We start from the raw sequence: 17,500 nt of genomic DNA, 5'->3' as shown, positions 1-17,500 counted from the left end.
CCCCCTCCCCAAGTAAGTACCCAGCACACTCAGAACACCCCATCTCTCCTTCCCCTCTCTATCCCCCCCGTCATTCCCCTCAACCCCCATCCTTTCTCCAACCTCTCTCCTCCTAACCTACCTAACCCCCCCCCTCCAATCTCTACCGACCCCCACCAACACCCTAAACCTGCGATCTCCATTTGCCAACAGTGACGTTGCCGCTGCCACCGCCACGCCCGGCCAATTGGTGTCACTAAACACGAAACTCCTGTGTTTACTTAGCCTTTGTTATACTGTTGACTATCTGAGGGGAAGGGGCGACGGGGAGGCTGGGGGAGGAGGAGGAAAGTGGAGGGTGGGGGTAGGGTGAGGGGAGGGGAAGGTGAAGAGAGGGGAGGGTAGGAGAGGATGGCTGAAGGGGGAGGGGGAAGGGAGGGAGGGGTGGGGCTTGTGTATATTGTAATGAGGTAAAAGAAGTGGGGAGGGGAAAGGAGGGGGAGGGAAGTGGGGAGCCGAGAGGGAGGCAGAGAAAGAGGGTATGGCGGGGAGAGGGGTAAAAAGGAAAAGAGGGGGGGGGACGGGGAGAGAGGGAAGGACGGGGTCTTTTCCGGGGAAGGGAGAAAGGGGATAAGAATAAAGAAAGAGAGAGGAGAGAGAAAGAGATAAAGAGAGAGAGAGAGAGAGAGAGAGAGAGAGAGAGAGAGAGAGAGAGAGAGAGAGAGAGAGAGAGAGAGAGAGAGAGAGAGAGAGAGAGATAGAGAGAGAGAGAGAGAGAGAGAGAGAGAGAGAGAGAGAGAGAGAGAGAGAGAGAGAGAGAGAAGGGAACAGATACATAGATATATAGATAGACAGAACCCCCCCCCCCGACCCCGCCCTCTCTAATTAAATGGAATCGCATCAATAAATCACAAGAAAGGAAAAGGAAAATAGATAGATCGGTCCATTAATAGCTATATCGACTGATAAAGAAAGACAGCGATGGAAAGATATGGAAAAAAGGGGGAGAAAGCGGAGGAAAAGGAAGAGGAAGAGAGGGAGGAAAGGGGAGAGGAAGAGGATGGGGAGGAGTAGGAAACGGAGGAGGAGAAGGAGAAGATGATGAGGAGGGGAAAGAGAATGAGGAAGAGAGGGAAGAAACAGTGGGAAAGGAAGAAGAAGAAGAGGAGGGAGGAGAAGGAGGAGCAGGAAGAGGAGGAGGAAGAGGAAGTGGAAAAGGAGGGGGGAGGAGCAGGAAGTGGAGGAAGAAGAGGAGGTCGAAGAGGAGGGAGGAGAGGGAGGAGCAGGAAGAGGAAGAGGAGGGGACGAAAGAAGGGGGAACCGAGGGGGAAAATATTAACATCAACAAATACAACAACGTCCCCTAGTTTATCCTACACCCTCCCCTCGCCCCCCACCCCCCTCCACCCCTCTCTTTAGCCCCACCCAGGAGTTCACCCCTCAATTATGTCACCTCTACCAAAGAGATCTGCATATTTATAGCAGCCAATCCCCTCCTCCCTTCCCCCTCTCCCCCTCTCTCCTCTTCTCTCTATTCGTCCTACTCCTCCTCTTTTCCCCAATCTCTCTCTCTCTCTCTCTCTTCTGCGTTCTCTTAATTTCTTCTTCTTCCTCTTATGTCGTCTCTTTCGCTCTCAACCCTCCTCCTTCCTCCTTCCTTCCCCTACATCCTACACTTTCCCAGTCATTCTTCCCTTCCTCTTTTCCAACCTTCTTCCCTTTCTCTGTCCTACCTTCACTCTCTTTCTCTTCTCTCTCCTCCTCCCTCTCCCTCTCCTCCTCCCCCTTCCCTCCCCCCCTTTGCCTCTACACTATCGCTGAGGTTTCCCGCCAGCCGCCATTCAGGTCCCAGGCTCATAGTCTATAATTAATCTCTATTATAAGTTCGGAACACGTTAGGCTGCGGACTTGGTGCAAATTTTGAAAGAAAGTCATCGTCATCGTCGTTGATGTCGTTATTATTTTTTCTTTTATCTTTCTTTCGTTCCTTCCCTTTTCAATGTTTTGTTTTCCGATCTGAGATTTATTTTTCTTCTTTCTTTATCATTATTATGTTTTTTTCTTTTCTTTTCTTTTTCTTTTTAATCGTCTCCCTCTTTATTTCATCTTAATCATCATCGTCCTCATAATTTTTTTCTCTACTTTTATTTCGTTTTCCTATTATATCTTAATGCATTTTCTCGCATCATCACCATCCTTGGAGGTCGTTAATTTTCTTCTTCTACTCCTCTCTCCGTTTCTTCATCTTCATCCCCGCTATTATCATAATTCTCCCCATCTCCCTTTCATCCATATCCCCCTCTTCTATCTCCTCTTTCTCTTCTTCTATTGGCAAAGTAGAACAACAAGAAAAATACAAAAAAAAGGAAAACAAAAGGCGCGAAATATCCCTCGAACAAAAAGCGCGCGAAAATTTTCCTCCCTCACTTATTAGAGTGGCGGCGAATGTTGATGCCCGAGACCACGCCCATAACTAAGCCCCGCCTTCCCGAATTACCGACGGTAATTTTATGCCCAGATTTGTACGGCTTACGCGTAGGGGCCGGGGAAGAGGGGATGAAAAGGGATGAGTAGGAGGCCATGATGACGAACAAATGAACGCCGAAATGCGTCGCACAACGCCGCCGCTAAGAGAGAGAGAGAGAGAGAGAGAGAGAGAGAGAGAGAGAGAGAGAGAGAGAGAGAGAGAGAGAGAGAGAGAGAGAGAGAGAGAGAGAGAGAGAGAGAGAGAGAGAGAGAGAGAGAGAGAGAGAGAGAGAGAGAGAGAGAGAGAGAGAGAGAGAGAGAGAGAGAGAGAGTAATTTTGCTAACGGCATGAAAGCGGCAGTGAAACAGAACGACACGCCGCCGCGAGTCGTTATCATTATTATCATCATAAATTATTATCATTATTTTTATCACTATCCATATCATCATTATCATTATGATGATAATTATGATGTCTACGGGGCTTCACAAATTGTTAATATCCTATTTTCAAACTTATTATTATTACTATTTTTTTTTTTTTTTTTTTTTGGGGGGGGGGTGTTAAAGACCAAGAACGGGAGAAAGATGAACAAAAGAAAAACAAAGAAATACTGTCGCATATACGAGCTGAGTTTTACGTTCTTCTTTTTCTTCTTCTTCTCCGTCTCCGTCTTCGTCTTCTTCTATTTCCTTTCCTCTCCTTTAAATCTCCTCACTCTTCCACCTTCCTCCATTCTTTCTTCTCTCTCTCTCTCTCTCTCTCTCTCTCTCCATCCTTCTATCTTTTCTCTCTTCATCGTCAAAAAATGTCAAGAACTTCTTTTCTTAAGACAAAATAAACCCTCCATCATTTCCTCCCTTCCTCCTTTCTCCCTCCCCCCCCCCCTCTTCTCCTTCCTGTCGACACTTCAGGCTGCATCAACCTCCCCCTCCCCCTCCCCAGTGTTAAGGCAATCCCCAATGAGAAGGTGAAGCTAAGACCACACCCCCTCCACCCCTCCCTTCTCCCCAGCCTCCCCCTGCTTCCTCCCCTGCTTCCTCCCTAGCCTCCCCTAGCCTCCTCCCCAGCCTCCCCCTGCCCCCTTTTCCCCTCCCCCAAAAGCCAATGTGGGCGAAATAGTGAAGGCGGACCCGAGGTAAAATTTGGAGAACGCCGAAGCATAAAAAGCAATAACGGAGATTCCGGTAGCCTATGGAGACACTAGCGGGGAGGAGAGGGGAGGGAAGGGGAGGGGAGGGGAGAGTGGATGGTGAGAGGAGAAAAGAGGATAGAAGAGAAGAAGGAGGTGGGGGGGGGGGAGAGAGGGAAGAGAGGAAGGAGATGGGGAGGAAAGGAAGAGAAAAAGGGAGAGGCAGACGGGGGGGGGGGGTGAGGGGAAAGAGTGGAAAGAGGGGAGAAGGGAAAGAAAGAGAAGGAAAGGAAGGAAGAGAGAGAAAGGAGAAGAGGAAAGCGAGAGTAAGGTATGCGGAAGGAAGAAGGGAAGGAGAATAGGGCGTAAAGGGAGGGAGGGGGGGGGGGTAATGGTTGCGTTAGAGACAGCTTGCAGAGATAGCTGTGGTATTAGGAGAGCGACCTTGCTTGAGGGATGAAGGAAGGACAGAGAGAGAACGAGGGGAGGGAAGGAAGGAAGAAGGAGCGAAGAGAGGGAAGGAGTGAGGGAGGGAAGACGAGAGGGAGAGAAAGAAGGAGGGGAGGGAAGACGAGAGGGAGCGAAGGGAAAGAAGGAGGCGGGGGATGGATAAAGGGAGGGAGCGAAGGGGAAAGGGGAATAAGGAAAGGAAAAGTGGAAGAAGAAGGAATGATGAGGTCGAGAGAATGAAAAAAAATGGGGAACGAGTAAAGATAACGATAACAAAATGCCTACAATATCTTTTATCACTCACAAAAAACGAAGAAAAGATCCAGAATGCAATCTATTTACTTCCGTTGCAACTCGAGTAATCCCAATCGTCACCAGATCGTGAGTGGCGCAACATGCACGAGAACATATGTTGCAAGAAGAGTGCAGAATCTACCCCCCTCCCCCCTCCTCCCTCGGCAAACAGTAGCGATATTGCAAGCAGTGATAATGTTGCAAGGAGTGCCGTTGTCAGGGTACTACGATGCGAAGCGATAGCGGTATTACCGAGAGATGTGCGTGCGCGCGCGAGAGCGAATTTGCATAACGAACTCTCGCCGCGGAAGAATAATTCAGAAAAGTTGCGTTTGAAAAGGATACAAAATGGAAGTGAGAGAGAGAAATGGAGACAAAGGGGAAAAATCGGGAAACAGGGAAAAAAGGGGTAAAACGAAAGAGAAACGGAAAGGGAAACGAGAAAGAGGGGTAAAAGGGGAACAGACAGACACGAAAAATGAGAAATAGGAGAAAAAAGAAACCGAAAGAAATGTATGGAGACAGAAGGAAAATCAACAACGAAAGAGGTAGACAGCAAAAGACAGAGAGCAAGAGACACAGAAACGAATAAGAGAGACAGAGAGGCGGAGAGCTAGAGAGAAAAAGACAGAAACAGAGGCCTGGAGACGGAGAGCTAAATTCCGAAAGAGACAGAGAGCGAGATTAAAAATAGAGAGAGAAAGAGCGAGTCAGAGATCAGAAGACAGAGAGCGAAAAAGAGGCAGCAGGCGAGAGCCGGAGACTGAGCGAGACAAATTCCAAAAGAAACAAAGAACGAGAGAGAAAGAGAAAGAGAAACAGAGACCGGGAGACGGAGAGCGAGAGAGAAGGCGAGAGATAGCAACTGGGTGGTCTGGACGCCGTAAGCCCCTTAAATAGAGCGACCGCCGATGCAGTGATGAGATAGAGGAACCAGCGTAATGGAGAGATAAGTTCTATCTTAACCACATCTCGCGCGCTGGGTCTTGGGTAGGGGAGGGGAGGGGAGCGGAGGGGAGGGGAGAGGAGGCGTGAGGGCGAGGGGATGGAAAGAGGGAAGGGGGGAAGGGTGAGGGGAGAGGAGGCGTGAGGGCGAGGGGATGGAAAGACGGAAGGGGGGAAGGGTGAGGGGAGGGGGGAAAAGTGAAATGAGGGGGAGGGAAAGAGGAGAGGAGAGGAAGTAAGAGGAAAAGAGGGGAGTAAGCTAAGGAAGAGGAAGGGAGAATTGAGAAGGGAGAAGGGAAAAGGGGAGGAATATGGGGGAGAAGTCACCAACCGCATGCGAGAGTGAGGGAAACAAAAGTGAGGGGCAGAGATACCGAGGGGAAATAAGCGGGAAAAGAACTTTAAAAGAAGACCAAATACAAAAGCAAAACAAAAAAACAGTAACAGCGAGATAGGAGAGAGATAGATAGATAGATAGATAGATAGAGAGAGAGAGAGAGAGAGAGAGAGAGAGAGAGAGAGAGAGAGAGAGAGTAGATATCTAAATACATCAAGAGCAACAATCAGAACTGCACACCTAAGACCCAGAGACCAAATGGAAAAAGGAAAGAAGACCCACTTAGTATACGAGGGGAAAAAGTGGGAGGAGCCAAAACAGGGGAGAAGGAGGAGCCGGAAGGAAAAGGAGAGAGTGACAGAGAGAGAGCGAAAGCGAGGGAGAAAAAAATGAAAAAGAGAAAAACGGAAAGAGAGAGAGAACGGAAAAAGAACGGGATAAAAGAGAAAGATGAGAGCGAAAGCGGAAGAGAGAAAGAGTGAGCGTGAGCGAAAGAGAGATGACGGGACATGGTTTCGCGCGCGGCCAAGAGGAGGAAATGAGCTGGAAAGATGATTTCATTTGTAAGGGATTTCATTCTAAGTGATTTACAATTTGGGAGAGAAGGAGGAAATGGCGGCCTCCTCCTCTTGCATTTTGCTCTCTGCTTTTTTCTCTTTCTTCTTCTTTTTTTTGGAGGGGGGGGGGAGGAAGGCGGAGGGGGCTCAAAATTTTGGATTTTTTTCTTCGTTGTCGTTGCGGGAGAGAATTAAAGTCGCTGTTTCTTCTTTTTGTTCTTATTATCATCAATAATTTTTTTCTAAATTATTGATCTAATCCACGTCAGCTAATTGGAGATTCAGATGAGAATAGCACAAAAGCAAAGAAAAAGAACAAAAGCAAAATCCAAAAGAGAGAGGGCGACAGAAAAGGAAAACGAGAAAACGAAAAAAAAAGAAAAAGAAAAAGCGATAATAAGATGAATCATGTGTGTGTGTGTGTGTGTGTGTGTGTGTGTGTGGAGAGAGAGAGAGAGAGAGAGAGAGAGAGAGAGAGAGAGAGAGAGAGAGAGAGAGAGAGAGAGAGAGAGAGAGAGAGAGAGAGAGAGAGAGAGAGAGAGAGAGAGAGAGAGAGAGAGAGAGAGAGAGAGAGAGAGAGAGAATAAATTGAGTTAGCGCGAAGGGGAAAGAAGGTCTCCCTCAGTCCAAGCGAGCGCTCGCCGCTACACTTAGCGATGAAGCGCTAGAGATAAGATCGCTCTTGAAACTTCGCTTTAGAGAGGAAAAAAAAAAAGACAAAAGATAAAATGAAAAAGTTAGACCATTATCCTTACCCTCCCCCCCTCCCCTCCACATCCGCCCTCCCCCTCAAAAAAAGAAAAAGATATAATTTTTTTTCAGTGAGATCGTCGGCACCCTACGGTCTTCATACAAGATAACACTCAGATATCGACAGGCGCACAATCAAGAATAAAACGCCTATCTCCCCCTCCCTCCCTTACCCCCCTCCCCCACCCCCATCATATAGCGGCTGCATCGACGCGCGATTGTACGATGATAAATAATGGATGAGAATTTAACTTTTGGAAGAAGGGGGTGGGGGGTGGAGGGGGTGGAGGGGGGGGGGTGGAGGGTGATATGTAAGGGGGAATTGTTGTGGTTGGGCTTTGGGGAGATAATGCGGTTGTTGTGGTTGTGGCATTGCGGCTGGTATAAGTGTTCTATCTATCAGTGTGTATCTATCAGTCTACCCATAAAATCAGAGATATATCTATTTACATCGATATGGATATACGTATACGGCATATATACGTATGTACACATCTATGTCTATATCTATATTCATATTTATATATCTATTGATCTATATCTATACCTTCCTGTCCATCTATTTATCTGTCTATCTAGCTGTAATCTATACATATGTGTGCATGTATGTATGTATGTATGTATGATATATATATATATATATATATATATATATATATATATATATATATATATATATATATATATATATATACATATATATATATATATATATATATATACATATATATATGTATATATTATATATATATATATATATATATATATAATATATATATATATATATATATATATATATATATATATATATGCGTTTGTGATAGGAAGGTCAAAAAGAGAGAAGAAGCATAAGGAAAGAAGAAAGATCAAGTAGAGTGTAAGTAGTGAGAGTGGGAGAAAGCGTGAGAGAGAGAGAGAGAGAGAGAGAGAGAGAGAGAGAGAGAGAGAGAGAGAGAGAGAGAGAGAGAGAGAGAGAGAGAGAGAGAGAGAGAGAGAGAGAGAGAGAGAGAGAGAGAGAGAGAGATAGAGAGAGAAAAAACAAGAGCGAGAGAGAGAGGGAGCGAGAGAAAACAAGAGCGAGAGCGAGAGAGAGGGAGCTAGTGCGAGAAAGAGAGAGGGAGCGAGAGCAGTCATTCGTATTACTCCAGCCTCCAAATGCTCCCTTAATGAAGCCCTTTCCCCACGCTCCGATTGCTCTGCCCGACGCTGATATTTTGTAAATCTTGAGACGTGAGCATGTCGCGGCATCTCAAGCGGTCGCGTCTTCAGGGGAAGCGGGGGGGGATTTGTGTATGTATGTGAGGGCTACGTGTGTGTGTGTGAGTGTGCGTTTTTGGGTTGCTTGTTTGAGTGTGTGTGTTTTTGGTTGAGTTTGTTTGTGTGTGTGTGTGTGTATACATACATACATACATACATACATATATATATATATATATATATATATATATATATATATATATATATATATATATATACACACACATATATGCATAAGCAATGATAAAAGCATTGGCTATTACTGAGATGAATAATAACATTGGTAACAACAGGGACAACATGAATATGTGAGAAAATTAGGAAGACAACATCGACGTCACAATATCTGTATTTTTTAAAGCAGAGGAATTCCTTTTATCATTTCACTGTTGCATTCCTTTTCTTTATCTATTTCCAAGAGCCTCGCCATTTTCAAATATATACGTCTCTTGCTTTCGGCTCACATATTTTATTCCTTATCAATAATGATTATTATAATTTTTTTTCTTTTTTTCTTAATCTCAGTGTTCACAGATTTCATTTAATTATAATCACTTTCTTCATCGCCTCTTATCGACCTTATCATTACATAAAGGTAAGAGATGGCCAATGTGCTTCGTCCATATACACATATTTACCATTATCATTTTTATAGAATAAGTTTCACACGTTGCCACAATTAACATAAAACAGAAAAATACACGTAAAATAAAAAATAAAAAATCAAGGGCCCGATCCCCAAAGAAGAAGAAGAAAATCAACGGCTCCCAACGGCAAAAAAGCTCTGACTGACCTTCACTTGGGACTCCGTCATGCCGAGGGCGTAGGCCAGCTTGGCTCGCTCGGGGCCCGCCAGGTACTTGGTCTGTTCGAAGGTCTTCTCCAGCGCGAAGATCTGTTGGCCGCTGAAGGTGGGCCGCGTGTGCTTCTTCTTGCCGTCCTTGTCCATCGGCATGGCTGCGATCCCTGGCGGGGAGATAGACGTGAGTGGGGGCCTTTTGGGGGTGGGGGGGGGAGGGGTGGGGGTATAGTAAGGGTATAATAGTGATTATAAGGCTTGTCTGATTCGGTCTTCATAGAGAAAGGTGATATATGAATATGAATATGATTATCACCATAAGACTAGTCATGATGATGACAGCCATGAGGTAGTGGAGTCCGCTAACGCCAACCTTCACGCACGTCCCTTTCGCGTCGGCTTCGCTGCCGATCCGAAGCGCCGTTTAGGCAAATCAAGCGAGCGCCTGACAACTCCGAATGACACTCCCATTAGTCATGCCGTTAAAGAGCATCCTCCTGACATCGGCGGCCGCTCCTTCCCCTCTTTCTACGCGCCCCTCCTCGAAAACCTCCCCTCGCCCCGTCCCCTCTCCTCTCCCACCCCACGCCCCTCTCCCCGCAAACACGCCCCTTCAACACCGTCATTTTACGAGCGATAACCGACTCGCACGCCCCGGATCCGTATCTCTCGCGCACTAAACGAATTTGTCACGACACGACCATAACAGCCCATGAGGGGGAGCGGGGGGCGGGGGAGAGGGAGAGAGGGGGGAGGAGGGGGAGCCACGGGGGCCTTCGAGAAATGCCGCACGTGCACACGCCCTCGTCAGCACGTGCCAGGCCGCTATCAGCACGTGCGGGGCGCGTGCTAACAAGTTGCAGGAGGAAGCGTGATGCGGCGTGACACGACCCGCGAAGGAGTCGAGTCGGGCGGCTCGGAGCCTCGGAATCGGAGTCGAGGCGCTCGGACTTCTGAGGGAGCCAAGCGTCCTTAAGGATACGTATGAATACGTCAATGGGAAAGATTCATTGATACGTTAATAAATTCGGACTTTAGTATATGGACAAATGCGACCAAATGAGAAATTAATGAATAAGCGCCATCGTTTTTTTCAAGATGCGGAAGAATCAAAAATCATCTCCGATCAGTTAACCATTTTGATTTTCTTTCGGCAGCCTATAAAATACGGAAAGGACGCGTATGATAACATAAATCGTGTGTAACATTAATTGTAACATTAACCGCGTAATGCAAAAGAAAAACGAAATTCCTGTAGATAGTCTTGCGCACCAAACCCCGCATGAAAACAACAACAAAATAACACCAATAGCAACATGATCAACAGTGCAATCAATGCATAAAATCCTCCGCCGACATTTCTTTCGGTCAAATAACAGCATTACCACAATGCACGACATGAGCAGTATTTTGCAGCCCGAGTGAGTATTACTCCGAGGTCATTCGCGGGAGATCTAGACAGAGGCAACCAAAGCTAATCGAAGCGCAATGCGTGTCTGTGCACTGTGTGTCTATTATCACATACTGCTCCTGCCTCTCTAACCCCTCTCTATCTCGCCTCTCTCACCTCCTTTTCATTTTTTTTCACTGGTTTATCAACCCGCAACCTCCCCCCCCCCCCCGCGTTTCCCCTCCCCCTCTTCCCCAACCCTTTGCAAATCGAATATGAAGACCGCACAGCCCGCCTTATTGGGGTCCAGTGTCTCCTAGTTCTCGGGCAGTGTAATCGCGTATTCTCCGGCCGACGCCACTGGCGGCGATAGCGACCGTGGTCTGGAAGCACTGGATCCGCCGAACGGTGCGCTGTCGCTTTGACGTGGCGACGGCTGAAAGTACTTCGCTTTTCCCTTTTTCTGGAACTGACTCTGTGAGAGGGGGCGAGGCGGCTCTCCCAGGGGCATTAAGGGATCAAGGTAAAGGTACTCCGTGCATAAACTGTTACAAAGTGCTTCTAAACAATGACTTGCTCATTTCCGAATAGACGGACACACACACGCGCGCGCGTTTGCAAACACTCAGATCTTGGTGAATTGTATGCGGATTCCCTCGATGCGATCGTACACACAATCCTGACGTATATGCATACACACATAATCATATTATCTGTATAAGTAGCAACAATCCTTCATACACATATTGCATAAATGACCACACAAAGACGAGCACGCAACCTAACACATATAAAACGACAACATCCAAACACATACACTCACACACAGAAAACAAACATACTCCCACCCAATTAATACAAACACCAATAAAACACACACGGATAGACAAAAACACCCAAAGCAAACAGAGCAAACCCGATAAAGCACAACCCAATCAGAAGAGGCAGATTAGGCATAATCTGGCCCTGAAAATCACCACTAAAGATGACCCCCAAAATTGGCTCCGCGGTTATAAGATCGTCCTCTCGCTCTTTCTCTCTCTCTCTCTACGTCGTTATCCACCAGTTTTGTCAACACGCGTGTCGGAGGGGGAGGGGGGGGGAGGGGGGTAGGGAGGAAGGGGAAGAGGAGGGAGGAGGATAGGTGGGATGGGAAGAGGACGGGAGGGGGGAAATGGAGGGAATGGGAGGGGAGGGGAGGGGAGGGGAGGGGAGGGAAAGTGGAAGGAAGGGAAGCGGAGGAAAGGGATGGAAAGAGAGGAGGAGTGAAGGGAAAGTGGAGGGAAGGGAAGAGGAGGGGAGGGGAAGGTGAAGGAAGGGTAAGAGAAACGAAGAAACGAGGGGTAGATGGGAATGAGAGAAGAACGAAGGTCCCTCCCCCCCTCCCCCCCTCCCCCCTTCCCCCGAGACGCCCTTCTCCACGAGACCCAATCAACCCCCCTCCCCCCTTGCAAACCGAGCCAACTCCCCATCAACGACACTTGGCTTGTCGCGTCCCGATAATTGGCGTCTCCAGTCAATAGTCCGCGTTGTGGTCGCGTCCGTGCCAGATTATTTGATTGTCGGTCGCGTGGCCAGATTATTATTGTCGCCACATTGTATATCAAATAAGTCGCCTCGCCTGTATGACTGACCCCGGCGCGCGCCGGACGTTACAGAGACGGCGAGATAACGCGAATGAGGCGGCGAGATAGGACGCTCGTTGTTAAATTTGAATGTGGTTTTTGTGTTGATGTCGTGTTGTGTTGTTTGAGTGTATGTGTGTGTGTGTGTGTGTTGTGTGTGTGTGTTGGTGTGGTGTGTGTAGTGTGTGTATATATAAGTGTGTGTGCGTGTGTATATGAGTATAATAAGTATACCTCCCCTCATCCTCTCTCTACTCTGGACGCAAACTCTCTCCAGGTCCCAGTCACCCTTAGGGGTCAGTCCAGGTCACCAGCCAACCCCTGGCGGTGACTCGCCGGAGTGGACCGTGGGGATCTGGTGAGATTAGTGTCGGGGGAAAGAGGGAGGGGAGAGAGGAAGCGGAAAGGGTGGGAGGGGAGGAGAGGAGGAGGTGGAGTGGAGAGAAAGAGAGAAGAGGGGAGAGAAGAAGAGAGAGAGAGAGGAGAAGAAAGGAGAGAGGAGCGAGAGAGAGAGAGAGAGAGAGAGGAGAGAGAGAAGAAGGAGAGGAGAGAAGACGAAGATGAGAAGAAGAAGAGAGAGAGAGAGAGAGAGAGAGAGAGAGAGAGAGAGAAAGAGAAACGAGGGTAGAAGAGGAGTTAAAAATGGAGCGAAGAAAAGACAAAATAATTAAAATATGGCGTTTACAATAAGACAGGAAGGGTAAGTGAAAAGACGAAAAGGAATAAAGAGAGCAAAATAATCGGCGAACCAAAATAAAGACGATAATAACACCAAGAACCATTATTACAAGAAATACAATGCCTCTGTATTCCCCCCCCCCACACTACGCAATTTCTTAAACACCCGGGAAAAATGGCTAAGTTATAAAGTTATCACATTTTTTTCTTACCCTTCATAAAAATGTAGTATCGGACTTTATTTTTTTTCTTTCTTTTTCTAAGCGAACTCTCAACTCTCGCATCTCCCAGGACAAGGTCCCTTCTCCTCCTCTCTCCCCCTATCTCCCCCTCCTTCTCTCCCTTCTCTCGTTCCCCTCTCTCTACCTGCTCTTCTCCCTTCTCCCTTCTTTCCTCTCTTTACTTCTACTCGCAGTACCCCTCTCTTTTTTTTTTCCCTTTTCTCTCCCTCTCCCACTTCTTCTCTCTCCTCTCTCTCCTACTTACCCTACTCCCCTCTTTCTTTTCTCCTCTTTCCCTCTCCTCTCCCCCTGACAACCATACTCGCTTCTTCTCTTCTCCCCCCCTTACCCTCCCCTCCCCCCTTCCCTCTCCCCTCCCCCTCCCCCCCCCCCTCTCGGCACTTCACCCCAAGCGGCACTCCACAGCAAACTCTTACATGAACACCAACATCAAGCCACCAACTTCAACTCCACAAGTGATGTTTAGCCATAATAGATGTACGAACGAACTAGAGGAGGGGAGGAAAGGAGGGGAGGAGGGAGGGAAAAGGGGGAGGGATGGAGGGAGGGAGAAATGTAGAGAGGAGGAGAGGGGGTGGGGGGGAGAAGAAGTGAGAGTTGGGGATGGAGATTAAGAAAGCATGAAGACGGGTAGGAGAAGGGAAAGGAGGGGAGGAAAAGTAAGGAAGGAGGGAAGAGAGGGGAGAGATGGAGAGCAGAAACAGCCTTCACATCGAAGGATTACTGCCTTCATACTAAGGTTCCTGATAAAAAAGAGGGGAAAATTAGGGAAATCGTCTGAAATGAAGTAACAACTCTTCTCTAAGTTCAAATAAGAAAGTCCCAGGAAAGAGAGAGAGTGGGAGTGAGAGAGAGAACGAAAGAGAGAGATAGGAAGGTAGAGGATAGAGAGAGAGAGAGAGAGAGAGAGAGAGAGAGAGAGAGAGAGAGAGAGAGAGAGAGAGAGAGAGAGAGAGAGAGAGAGAGAGAGAGAGAGAGAGAGAGAGAGAGAGAGAGAGAGAGAGAGAGAGAGAGAGAGATGGATAATCCGACAGAAAAAAAATATATACATAGATACAGGAACAGATTTAGAGACAAATAAACAGACCCATGGATAGAAACATTGATAAATACACATACATATATACAGATAGATGGATATATGTATAGAGAGATAAAGAGCGAGAGCTAGAGAGCTAGAGAGCGAGAGAGCGAGAGAGCGAGAGAGCGAGAGAGCGAGAGAGCCAGTACTGGCCACCAGCCGTCCGAACATGGGGTCGTTTTTGCGTGGAGGATGATTGTGTGTTTGTGTCTAATTAAACTGGCGGCGGCTGCTGGTAATGGCGGCCGATGACCAGTGCTACCACCTCGACGCAGTCCTACCAACATAAGCCTTTTATTATTGCCGGATTATTTGACGCTCGCTCTCCTTCGGGTATTTTTGGCCTGTCGGCTTCTGGTTCGGGGGGATTCATAAAGTAGTTTTATGTTGAATGTATCCTCACGAGACCTTGGGAATTATTCGAGGTTGAAAATGATGTGATATAATCTCAGAACGAGAGGATGATAACGTTGGTATCACTGGCGGAGGGAATTTCGCCTTGACCGAAACCAGAACGAAAATGACATTCCCTCCATCAAGATATAAGGATAAATGTGCAATAAATACGTTACTGTAACAAAGATATACTAATATTATAAACCACATACATTTTTTTCTTCCTATCAATACCCCCTTTCTCCCCTTCTCGTCTCCCCCCCATCCCCCTTTCCCTCTAATCTCTCCCATTCCCCCTTCCCCCTTCCCCCCTTCCCCTTCCCCCCCTAGTTCAAAATTAATCCCGAGACGTATCCTCAGGAAAATGATTAAAAGCCATTTGATATAAATTGTGCGACGTTTCGGGAAATAATGTCCACGGGTCCGGACAGGCAATTGACCAACACTCTGCCCTAATGGCCGGCCCTGATGACTAGAGCGCCGACAGTGATTGTGGGGAATAGCTTGGCTTTACGCAGATATCTCAATTATTCCACCACTGCAGATATTCAAGTGGGAAATGAACTTACTTTAACGGCGACGCTTAGTGCAGTACGCGCATCGACGTAGAAAGTGTATGTTGAGTTAAGTTTAACGCGGGGTATTTGGCGGGGTGGGGGGTTAAAGGGAGGGTGGGGTTAAAGGGGGGGGGGTTGAGGGGGTTGACGAGGGTTGGAGGTGGGAGGGGGATGGGGGATTGCGTCTGCTGGTGGTTGGGGGGGAGGGGGGGAAGTGTGTCATGAGGAAGGTGGAAGGAAGATATGAAAGAAGAGATGGATGGAAGAGAAGGGAGAGGAACAGGGAGGGTATGAAGAATAAAGTAGGAGAAAAATAGAAATAGATAGAGAATCAATAGGTAGATAGATATTGAAAAAAATCATACCGACATTAATAAAAAAAGGAAAATTCAAAATGTCTAGAATGTGTTAGACAGACGGAGAGAAAAAAATCCACTATCAAAAAAAGGAAAAAAGAAAGAAAGAAAGATAACCCACATGCAAAAGAAGTAATGAATAAGCGAATGAAAGAAAGAAAAGAAAACAAGAAAGCTCAATTACGCACCCCCCTCCCCTCCTTAGAAAAAAAGGTGCGCATCGGCAAGCGTGTTAAACAAATTCACTCCATTCCAAGTGTAGTTAAAGTCGGCCTCCTCAAAACTCCTTGGACAAGCGCGCCTCTCTTAATGCCTCTTACAAATTAGCATCTCCTTCGCTGAACTCTATCTCTCTCTGTTGCAAAATCTTGCACGAGTCGCGAGTCTTGTAATTGCAATTGTTGGGGTTGTTGTAGTTATGATGATGTAAGCGCTGGGGTCATTATGGCGATGTGCTGTTTGGGGTCACTGTGATTTTCATTATCATAATTCTTATAGTATGCGAGTTAGGGTTATGATGATTATTATGCTGTACGAAGTTGGGGGTTATTATAATCATGTGGTAAGGATGATTAACCTTGTTGTATCATCGCTAGTGAAGGACGTCGAAATATTTAACAAGGTTTCTCTCTCTCTCTCTCTCTCTCTCTCTCTCTCTCTCTCTCTCTCTCTCTCTCTCTCTTCTTTTCCTTCTCTTTCGGACATTTCCCAAGTGCTCCCTTTGGAAGCGGCGCGCCATTTTAAACGAAGGGAACTCGTCCAAATTAAGTCCCCTCTAGTTCCTCCTCCCCCCTCCCCCTCCCGTCCCTGTAACTCCTATCATCCTCTCCCTCCTCCCCTCCCTCTCCCTCTCCCTCTCGGCCTCCCTCAGCTTCTTGTCTCCTCTCCCTCACTCCTTCGCAACCCTCAATCCAACCACCCCCTAACCACACCGCCCCCGCCCGCCCCCCCTCCATCTCCCCTCCCCCAAAGGAACAATTCCTTCCCTCTGCCCCTCTCCAACCCCCCTCCCCCTCCCCCTCCTCTGCATCCAAAAGTCTCTCTCCGACGAGGAGGAGGGAGGAGGGGGGAAGGGTAAGAGAGTGAGCGCGGGGGAGAGGGGAGGAGGAGGAGGAGGAGGAGGAGGAGGAGGAGGAGGAGAGGAAGATGGAGGAAGGGGAAGGGGAGGGGAGAGGGGGTAGTAGTAGCGAGGAGGGAGCGAGGCGGAGAGGCGGAGAGGCGAAATTGACGTCTTTATTATCGTGATGAGGGTAATTACGGCGAATTATCAGAGCAATCGTGTGGCCAATTATCATCTCTGGCGCGACTTGATTTCACCAAGTTATGTTTTTCCCGGAGAGTTTATTTAGACCGGGCGATACTCACAGACTTCTTGGTGGTTGGACAGCTGCTGCCGTGAAGAGGGTGACGGGAGGAAGATGAAGAGGGAGGAGGAGGAGGAGGAGGAGGAGGAGGAGGAGGAGGAGGAGGAGGAGGAGGAGGAGGAGGAGGAGGAGGAGGAGGAGGAGGAGGAGAAGAAGAAGAAGAAGAAGAAGAAGAAGAAGAAGAAGAAGAAGAAGAAGGAGAAGGAGAAGGAGAAGGAGAAGGAGAAGGAGGAGGAGGAAGAAGAAGGAAGGGAGGAGAAAGAAGAAGAAGAAGAGGAAGAGGAAGAGGAGGAGGAAGAAGAAGAGGAAGAGGAGGAGGAGGAAAAGGATGGAGAAGGGGAAGACGATATGTAAGAGGATGTGAAGGAGGAGAATAGAGAGAAGTAGGAATAGGAGGATTATAAAGAAGGAAGACTAGGAAGGGGCGGAGGAAGAAGAGGAGAAGGATGAGGAAGAGGAGGAAAGAGAGGGAAAATGAAGAGGAATGGGATGAGGAAGAGGAGGAGGAAGAAGATGAATAATAAGATGCGAAAGAAGAGGAGGAAGAGGAACAAGAAGGGGAGACGCCCATCTTGAAGGCGTGGTGGTCGGGGTGGGCGTGCGGGGTGGTGCTCTATCGATATCCCAGCGATCTGATTGGTAGACCTCGGAATGGGCTGATTTGCGATAGCGGGCGGAGGAGTGGGCGGAGGGAAGGAAGAAGAGAGAAGGGGAAAAGATGGAGAGGGAGAGGAGGGAGAAAGAGGGGAGAGAAGAGAATGGAGAGGGAGAGGAGGAGGAGGGAAGAGGACAAGGAGGAAGAGGAGGGAGGAAAAGAAAAGAGATAAGGTTGGTGAGGCAGGAA

At 47.7% G+C, this 17,500-nt stretch overlaps 1 protein-coding gene across 2 annotated transcripts in view; it reads right to left on the bottom strand.

Annotated features, from left to right (window-relative positions):
- Positions 1 to 17,500, bottom strand: part of LOC122258829 (homeobox protein Nkx-6.2) — a 51,270-nt gene that overhangs the window by 22,181 nt on the left and 11,589 nt on the right. The window contains exon 2 of one of the 2 annotated variants that reach the window (XM_043025066.2): positions 8,962 to 9,134. In XM_043025066.2, coding sequence (XP_042881000.1) covers positions 8,962 to 9,134 — 173 coding nt within the window. The remainder of the gene's footprint in view (positions 1 to 8,961; positions 9,135 to 17,500) is intronic. The other variant, XM_043025067.2, reaches the window with a different exon arrangement.

Source organism: Penaeus japonicus, unplaced genomic scaffold (assembly GCF_977035675.1).
Source record: "Penaeus japonicus unplaced genomic scaffold, GWHDUDI00000001_assembly GWHDUDI00000015, whole genome shotgun sequence".
Taxonomy (NCBI): Eukaryota; Metazoa; Arthropoda; class Malacostraca; order Decapoda; family Penaeidae; genus Penaeus; species Penaeus japonicus.
This window is presented reverse-complemented; position numbering and strand designations above follow the sequence as displayed.